Source organism: Musca vetustissima, unplaced genomic scaffold (assembly GCF_032173495.1).
Source record: "Musca vetustissima isolate MV318-11 ecotype Yass unplaced genomic scaffold, APGP_CSIRO_Mvet_v1 utg2717, whole genome shotgun sequence".
In the NCBI taxonomy this organism is placed as follows: Eukaryota; Metazoa; Arthropoda; class Insecta; order Diptera; family Muscidae; genus Musca; species Musca vetustissima.
In genome coordinates this window covers 245,942-255,225 of record NW_026880900.1, presented here as the reverse complement: position 1 = coordinate 255,225, position 9,284 = coordinate 245,942, and the positions used below count along the sequence as shown (strand labels likewise).

The 9,284-nt window shown below is 34.1% G+C and overlaps 1 protein-coding gene across 1 annotated transcript; it reads left to right on the top strand.

The window, feature by feature from the left end:
- Nucleotides 1–3,580: 3,580 nt before the first annotated feature.
- On the top strand, nt 3,581–6,788 carry LOC133326814 (leucine--tRNA ligase, mitochondrial). The gene is made up of 3 exons (XM_061535419.1): nt 3,581–5,298; nt 6,000–6,241; nt 6,297–6,788. The coding sequence occupies exons 1-3, from the start codon at nt 3,612–3,614 to the stop codon at nt 6,777–6,779; spliced, it is 2,412 nt and encodes an 803-aa protein (XP_061391403.1). The 5' UTR covers nt 3,581–3,611; the 3' UTR covers nt 6,780–6,788.
- Nucleotides 6,789–9,284: the final 2,496 nt, after the last annotated feature.

Genomic DNA, 9,284 nt, shown 5'->3' with positions numbered 1-9,284 from the left:
GTACCGTACCAGGAACACAAACACTAAAAAATTTTTAGTGTTAGTGTTCCGGTACACAAACATTAAAAAATATTTTAGTGTTACTGTTCCGGAGCACAACGAAATTCGTAGTGTACCGCAGTCGGAGCACTAAAAATCGTAGTGTACCGCGGTCGGAGCACTAAAAATCGTAGTGTACCGCGGTCGGAACACTAAAAAATCGTAGCGTACCGCGGTCGGAACACTAAAAATCGTAGTGTTCCACTTGCCGGAACACTAAAAATCGTAGTGTTCCACTGCCCGGAACACTAAAAATCGTAGTGTTCCACTTGGAGGAACACTTAAAATCGTAGTGTTACATTTGTCGTCTAGTGAAAATTCAATCTGATGCCAACTCGCAACTGAAAATTCCATTGGATTACATTTTGGCTGATAATCGATTGCGCTGATCGGAAAAATGTATTGCATAAGACTACTTGTGCAAAAATCATAAATATTTATCCCAAAATCATAAAAATGTGTTTTTCATATCCGCGTAATTTGTACACTTATTTTAATGAATAAGCAGGTAAAATTATGTTGATTGTGTGACAATCACCATATCTTGAATATTTTTGCTAAAATTTCCTAAAAGTATGAATCATAGATGGATTCAGGTATAATTGTTTTAAGAAAAAAATTTTCGTACTAACATTTTACAAGGAGATCTCCCAATATTATGGAACAAATCATGTTCGTTGTGTAAATTAACGAACATTTATCCAAAGCTGTATAATTTTGTCACAAAAACTGGCCAAAATACCTATTTCAAATGGACATTTCCACTTTTGTAATTGCAAATAATTTTATTTTTAATTATTTTTTTATTATTTAATCTCATTTTCCCCAAAAAAGACGTGTATGGTGCACTACCAGTACAGTTCAAGTAAGTGGAACGCTACGATTTGTATTGTTCCGACCAGTGGAACACTACGATTTTTGGTGTACCACTGCCGGAACACTACGATTTTTAGTGTTCCGGCAAGTGGAACACTAAGATTTTTAGTGTTCCGACCAGCGGAACACTAACATTTTTAGTGTTCCGTCCAGTGGAACACAACGATTTTTAATGTACCGCAGTCGGTACACTACGGTTTTTAGTGTACCACTGCCGGTACACTACGATTTTTAGTGTACCGCTGTCGGTACATTACGATTTTTTAGTGTACCGCAGCAGGTACGCTAAGATTTTCGTTTTGCTCCGGAACAGTAACGCTAAAAATATTTTTAGTGTTTGTGTACCGGTACAGTACGTTATTTTAGTGTACCTATCCACCTTGGTACGGTACAGAACACTATGGAACGGTACCATAATGTTTATTTTCGAACGCTGCCTAAAATTCGGTATTTGGCTGTAATTTTATATTCGCCCAAGCCTCCAAATATCGCCTATATAATAGTACTCCACATTTTCGATGCTATGGGGGATTTGGGCACGTTTTTAAATATAATCGGCATAATTAATTTGGAATATATCCATTCCCATTGTAGTAGCTGTAATATATCATTCCGGGATGGTAAAACACATTTTTGCGGAAACATTTCTATTTAGGGCCATTTCTATTTAGGACGTTGACCGAATTGGGTTGGCCTAACGTATTCAAAAGGTGCCATAAATATTTCCCGTTTAATTATCGGTATGCCTGTAATTTTTAACATTATTTTTTCAGAGCATGGACAACTTACTACTACATAATGCTGAAACATTGTCCCCACCGATTTAGGGAATCTACAAAGTGCGAAGTTTTGTGTTTATAAGTTCAAAGACATTAACCCACGATTAGGAGAAGATTTGATATTTCTCGTGACATTGCAACAATTTAGGTACTTTGAGGATCAACATGTCCCTATTATTATTATTTTCAAGAAAATAATCTAGGGCATGAATCTTAGAATCAGAACTCTATTCCGACTGTCTTTTGATTTTCATTCTTGCATTTGTCCCAAAATTTACGTGGATTTTATAGAAAACCGTGTACATACAATGATCGCGTGTACATTCAATTATATACTTCTCAATTTTTTTTGTATTCTCACAAAAAAAAAAGTTTCAATACAATGTCAATCCAATTGAAATGGAAAATTTTCAATAATTGAAAATGAAGGCTTATAGAATTGACTTGCTACCAATTCTAGCCCAAAATATCTCAAAAAGCAACTACGACGTGTTGCAATCAAATAGCTTGGTACAAAATTCGTGGAAATGCAAATATGCTTCATAATATTTTTTTTTTGCAAATTTTCCGCTGTTTTCAAGATCAGATAAATCAGATCAGATAAATCCATTCAGCCGTTCTCGAGTTTTAGCGAGACTAACGAACAGCAATTAATTTTTATATAGTAATACAATAGTTTTTTCAAGGCAATGACAATCCAATTGATGTTAGAAAATTAACATATTTTGAGAATTTTCCATAAATGATAATTACTTAATAATTTTATACGCTGCCAATTTTCGCCCAAAATATGTCCAAGAAGAACTACGAAGAGATGAAATCATAAAGGTTCGATATAAAATGCGTGGAAATTCTAATATCTTTCAAAATATATTTTTGCAACATTTTCGTGGATTTTTCTCAAAATGTTCTTGCATTAAAACCTTTCCACTTCAATTAAAGACTACTAACAGAAACTTTAAGTCAAATGGCCCAGCCGTTTCTTTAAAATAATTTTTGCAATATTTTCGCGGATTTTCCTCAAAATGTTCTTTTAATAAAACCTTTCCATTTCAATTATAGACAACTAACAGAAAGTCAAATCGGTACAGCCGTTTTTTTTAAATATTTTTTGCAAGATTTTCGCGGATTTTTTTTCAAAATTTTCTTTCATAAAAACCTTCCCACTGTAATTACCGACAATTGAAAGAAATTATGAGTCAAATCGGTCCAGCCGTTCTCAATTGATGCGTTAGTATACATTTTTCTTGCTCCATTTTTATATATTACTTTATATTTTTCAAAAAACTTTGCCATAGCAAACCACAATATGATAAAAATTAACCTACCATGGAAACATCAGTAAAATCCCTTTACGTGACTTCCGCTATATTGACATTTGCACTCGATAACACAAAATACAAACAAGCAAAACAATTACGAAACAATAGAATTTATTATGAAGAAAATTGACAATTCAAACGATGTGCGCAAAGGAACACAGCTAATATTTACCTACATTTCAGCCGAATTCATTAAGCTATTACAATTGTAAACATATGCTCGGAACAGCTGATGGCATTCATAATATATTCAATCGGCTTGCCATTCATCAAAAAATCTTGAATTTGTTGTCATAGTTTGGAAAATTATCAATTAAATTTTTAAAACTATGAATATATTTTTGCGGAGAGGCATTCTACTGCAAATCAACAATAACTTCCGAAGAAGATGGTTGACCCAGGCATGCACGGAATCCAAAGTAAGCCGACAGTATTTATGTGATGCAATCTATATTTATTTTTTTCTATATTTCTCTTATAGAGCTCGGAACTGACAAAAGATGTAAAACACCGCATAGAACAGCACTGGAGGAGTTCGCTTAACGATGGCAATTTTGACAAAAAATCATTGGACAATAAGTTTTATGTTCTTTCAATGTTTCCATACCCTTCGGGAAATCTGCATATGGGACATGTGCGTGTTTACACAATCAGTGATACAGTGGCACGTTTCCAGCGTATGTGCGGTTATAATGTCTTCCAGCCAATAGGATGGGATGCCTTTGGTTTACCAGCCGAGAATGCTGCAATACAACGCGGCATAGAACCGAAAGCGTGGACTGAACAAAATATCGCACAAATGAAAAAACAATTACAGGATTTGGGTTGCTCTTTTGATTGGAAACATGAAATGTCGACCTGTAGCCCTGAGTACTACCGATGGACCCAGAAATTGTTCCTTATGCTACACAAAGAGGGCTTAGCTTATCAAAACGAAGCTTTGGTTAACTGGGATCCAGTTGATAAGACCGTTTTGGCCGATGAACAAGTGGACGCCAATGGCTGTTCTTGGAGATCGGGTGCGAAGGTGGAAAAGAAACTGTTGAAACAGTGGTTTATAAAAACCACAGCATTTGCTAAACAGCTTTTGGAAGGCTTGGATGATCCCACTCTTATCGATTGGCGCGACATAATCAATTTACAAAGACATTGGATAGGAGATTGTGATGGCTTCGGCTTTCAATTATTAACATCCGCTTCTACTCTCTTAAGAGTCTGGACGGCAAATCCGGAGCATTTTAAGGATCCAAATGCTTTTGTTGTACTAAAAACTAGTCACTATCTAGCAAAGGACAAAACAAATTCATTTAGTATTACCATTGAGAACCCTTTCACCGGTACCATAATGCCGTTAATATTTAGTGACGTGCCAACATTTGCAGATAAATGTGATGTATATCTGGCTGCACCAAGTTTTCGGGATGAGGATAAGGAATTACAAGAATCTTTAAGTTTGTCATTTTTTGCTAACGAGGATTTGAAGATAGCCAAGAAAAATATAGAACAAATGCGACAAGATGTTTTGGAAACGGCTAAGAGATTAAAACTAGGCGGTTATAAAGTATCATCAAAACTACAGGACTGGCTGATATCAAGACAGCGATATTGGGGCACACCGATACCTGTAATACATTGCGACAAGTGTGGCGTGGTACCAGTCCCCGATGAAGAGTTGCCTGTAATTTTGCCAGAGAAATCAAAGATTGATCAAAACCGTGAAGAGGCACTAAAATGTGTCTGTCCCAAATGTCAAAACCCTAACGCTCAAAGAGAATCAGATACTATGGATACTTTTGTAGATTCTTCTTGGTATTATTTACGCTTTTTGGATCCCTCTAATACCAATAACATATTCGATGAAAACATAATATCGAAAGCCATGCCAGTTGATTTGTACATTGGCGGCAAAGAACATGCAGTATTGCATTTGTATTATGCCCGATTTATGAACCATTTTCTTCATTCTCAAGGTCTCGTTAATTGTTCGGAGCCATTTTCGCGGCTACTAGTACAAGGCATGGTAATGGGACGTTCGTACCGCGTTAAAGGTAGCGGACGTTACGTCCAAGAGCATGAAGTGGATATTGTTAATGCTAAAAAGAATCAAGCAGTACTTAAGGAAACCAAAGAACCTGTGGTTATGACATGGGAAAAAATGTCTAAATCTAAAATGAATGGCGTTGATCCTACGGATATGTTTCGAGATTATGGTACCGACACCACACGACTGATAATATTGGCAGATGTAGCACCTACCTCACATAGGAATTGGTCTAGTGCAAGTAAGTAGATGTAACTACTGATGTAGACAAACGGAATTATTAACCCTTTCAGTGTCAAAAATTTTTTTTGTCGGAATAAAAATCTAAAATTTTGTATTTAAAATCGTATGAAGGCACAGAGTTTAGAAAAAAAAGCAATTCTTCTTTTAACCCTCGGACAGTTTTGTCTGTCTTTCAGCAAAAACAAAGACATCAATTGTAACGGTACATAGGATAACCCAAAATTTGCAAAGGAAGGGAATAATTTTAAATGTCGAATATATTCGACAAAAACACTGAAAGGGTTAAGAATATAGGTCTGATTATTGTACACTGATTGTACACGTTCGCAGTTAAATGATGTAAAATTGACTAAAAACATTTGTTCATTCGAGAATAAATGAAATTATTCGTTAATTGATTCACAAGAAATCGAGGTTAGAGAGAGTTGTTGGGAATTGCAACACTTCACCTCTCTCGACCGCAAGTAATGTAATTTTGGTAATAGTATTCTCTTTGAATGTTTTGGCTATATTGTCTTCTTTAAAATACATCTTATATTTCACGTAAAATATTCCCTTCTTTGTAGTTTAAAAGTAAAAGTTTTATAAAAATAATGAAATTAGGGTATACCTGATTTTATATTACATTTTTGTTAATATAAAAAGAAACAGAAATCGAGATTTTGGAATTATATTAGATTTATTTATTATTTTTTGCAGCATTCCCCGGAATTTTAAATTGGCAAAAACGTCTATGGTTAACCATTAACGAATTCTGCGAACTACGATCTTCTCCAGAAGAAGCTAAGATTGACGTTAATTCCAAAGAATTTCAAGATGAAGAGGAAAAAATGTTTGATGCCAGAAATTTCTATGTTAAGGGTGCCACATTCAATTATCGCCACACTCATCAACTAAGTGTAGCTATATCCAAAATGCAAGGATTGACAAATTCGCTGAGGGTAAGCTCGTTATTATTTTATCGTATTAACAATAATTATGATTTGATTTTTCCAGCGTGTGCCAAAGCATGTTATGCGTTATAGCAAACAATATGAACGAGCCTTAGCGTCACAAATCATTATGTTGGCACCTATGGCTCCACATTTCGCATCAGAATTATGGTCCAAGTTTTCATCTGCCAGTAATCGGATAAATTCCTCATCAACTGAATTACAATGGGACAATGATGTTCTATCACAAAAGTGGCCTGAAATTGATCAACACTATCAACTGGACTTAGCCATTAAAGTGAATGGCTTCGAAAATTGTTGTATTAAAATACCACGAAGTCATATCGATAAAGTTACACATAATGATGCATTAGATTTGGCATTTAATACGGATTCAGTAACTTCATATTTAATAGATAAAAAAATACGCACCACTAATTTCGTTTTATATCCCGGCATTGAAGCAATTCTTAACATTTATGTGGACAAGGTGAAAGATGAAAAGAAAACATCGTCGACAAAAGCAACTGAAGATGTGGGACACTAGAATAATAAATATGACTTTGTCTATTGTTAAATTTAAAATATGTAATTGTTAATATATGTTATTTACTATGTATATATTTAAGTACATTTTGGAAAATAAGAATATACACATACAAGACACATTGGAGAAGTGTCATTACAATTTTTTAGGGTTATTTTCAAATATAGAATGTTTCACTGATTTTCGTGGATCTATTGATGGAATATAATTCTTCCAATGAAGAATATGTTTGAGTCTTGTAAACCTTATAGAAATACATCATACATCTTATTTTAAGAATAGATGGGTCGTACGGTAACTGCCAAAAGGAGTAACTGTTTTAATCCAAACTTTAACCATCGTAATATCTCTTCCATGATAGAAAATGTCAGACTACTACTTCTGGTACCAATTTCGGGAGTTTGGAGAAGTCGAATGAGGGTATATATGGGACTACTACTTCTTGTACCAATGTTGGAAGTTTGGAGATTACAAAAAGTCGAATGAGGGTATATATGGGAACTATATATAAGAGCCATAAATATTTCAACCAGTCTTAATATACATTACAATACTCTCAATTCAGTACGCTGCGCAAATTCCACCAAACAAAAGTGGGGAGATTGTTGCAGATAGAATTAAAAAATCCAATATTATGAATTAATTCACGTAATTATTTTCTTGAAAATTTAACTATTAAATTCTTAAGGTCCGAGACACTACAAATTATCACTGAGCATTAATATAACCGGCGATGTAGTCGATGATATTTGCCAGCCACTACTTGTGAAACTGTAGGAAACATACGGGCATGTTCTGGCATTCACTTCAAGGGCAGAAGTGTATCGAACACACGCCGAGGTGTTCTGTAACACACTTTACACCCATTTGAGGTGTATTCTTTACACTTACATTTTCATAGTGAGAGTCGGGTGTATTCATGTTTTTCTATATAAAAGAAAATCTTTTTTGAAATAAAAATTGCACATGATGATAGAATAATTTGTTATTATTGCGTATAATTCGTTTAAAATCACAAAATTAAGATAAAACGTCCTTAAAAACAAATTTTAAATAGATACTAAGGTTTGTGTTCCATTTTCTTCAACTGTATTGCTCGCTTGACACAAATAGCTGATTTGAAGTAACGGTACGTTTACATTTAACCGGATTTCGTAAACCCAGTGGGCTTCAATTGTCAATTCCTTTGAATATATGTCAAATAAATCTTCATAAAGTAGGTTAACCCGGTAAAAAGTTCTAATGTATATGGCGTTTAAGGCCAAAGAAGACAGGGTTACCATATGATCCTCTTAAATCAATCAACAAATTAATGATATTACAGAGTCTTTCATACATATATTTTATGTTGCGAATAATAAAATATTAAAAAATAATAGCAAAATTATCGTTAGAACTAACGTAATTAGTAAAAAAATAGAGAAACCATGTTAAAAACGAATACAGTTTATAATGTATGACAACACTATTTCTATAAAGTACCATGTTGGGGTTTATTTTTGTCGCAGTTGAAAATTTCAATTCACGTGAAAACAACACACCGTGAATTCCAGAACATACCCGATAGTTTCTATAGGATCCTCCCATTTAAGGTAGTCAGTATGAGCATAAAAAAAGCTAACAAACTCACTGAATGTATGCAAAAGTTACTCCCTCTTGTGAATAGCTTTGTCTTGTATTGTAAACAGAAAGTACTGAACGCCCTGAAAATACGCTGTTGCCTTTTTCTACTGTTGACCCTCCCGTAAGATAAAGTTTTGTGCTAAGTTAATGAACGTTTCCTGAGTGTGCACCATAAACGTACATTAATGCAATTGATGCCACTATATTTTGCTTTTGTTCTTCATTGGAAACTAGACAGATTTACAAAATTCAAGGGCATTTAATTTATATTGAAATTAACCTTTTTTTGCAAACTAATATTTTGTTACATTGTAATTACGGCTGTCCAATAAAAGGATTCTGAATATATTCATCATCAGAATAAAAATCTATGTCTGTCTGTCTCTTGAAATAACGATAGTATTATTTTGGTGGTCTACATAAAATTTGGTGTTTTTTCATTACCATTTATAGGAATCGGACGAAATTATGTCTAGGAGGTATATATAAATCTGAAGTGATTTAAAGAAAATCTTTATTAAATCAGCTTCGTAGTAAAGTTCGTTGATAATGCGATAATATTTCTAAAAACCATTTTTTGGGATCCACTTTTTTAACATCTGTTGTTCAATATACATCGATGATGAATTATCAATGAGGATTTCGAGTTTTTGTGAGTATTACAAAATTGTACAGATACGATGTGAGCACCCATTTTATTAAAAAATAGTGCAGGACAGTAAATCCATGCTTCCTGATGTATCCCATTTTTGTCTATAATTGAAGCAGTGGGTTGATGCAATACATAAATATCACATATTCGGGCATGTTCTGACATTCACTTCAACGGCAGAAGTGTATCGAACACACGCCGAGGTGTTCTGTAACACACTTTACACCCAT

Bases quoted from the DNA above. Each gene is read 5' to 3' on its own strand.
- LOC133326814 (XM_061535419.1), top strand. From the start codon at position 3,612: ATGTTTCCATACCCTTCGGGAAATCTGCATATGGGACATGTGCGTGTT. The intron at 5,299-5,999 runs GTAAGTAGATGT...TATTTTTTGCAG, and splicing joins TAGGAATTGGTCTAGTGCAA to CATTCCCCGGAATTTTAAAT. The intron at 6,242-6,296 runs GTAAGCTCGTTA...TGATTTTTCCAG, and splicing joins GATTGACAAATTCGCTGAGG to CGTGTGCCAAAGCATGTTAT.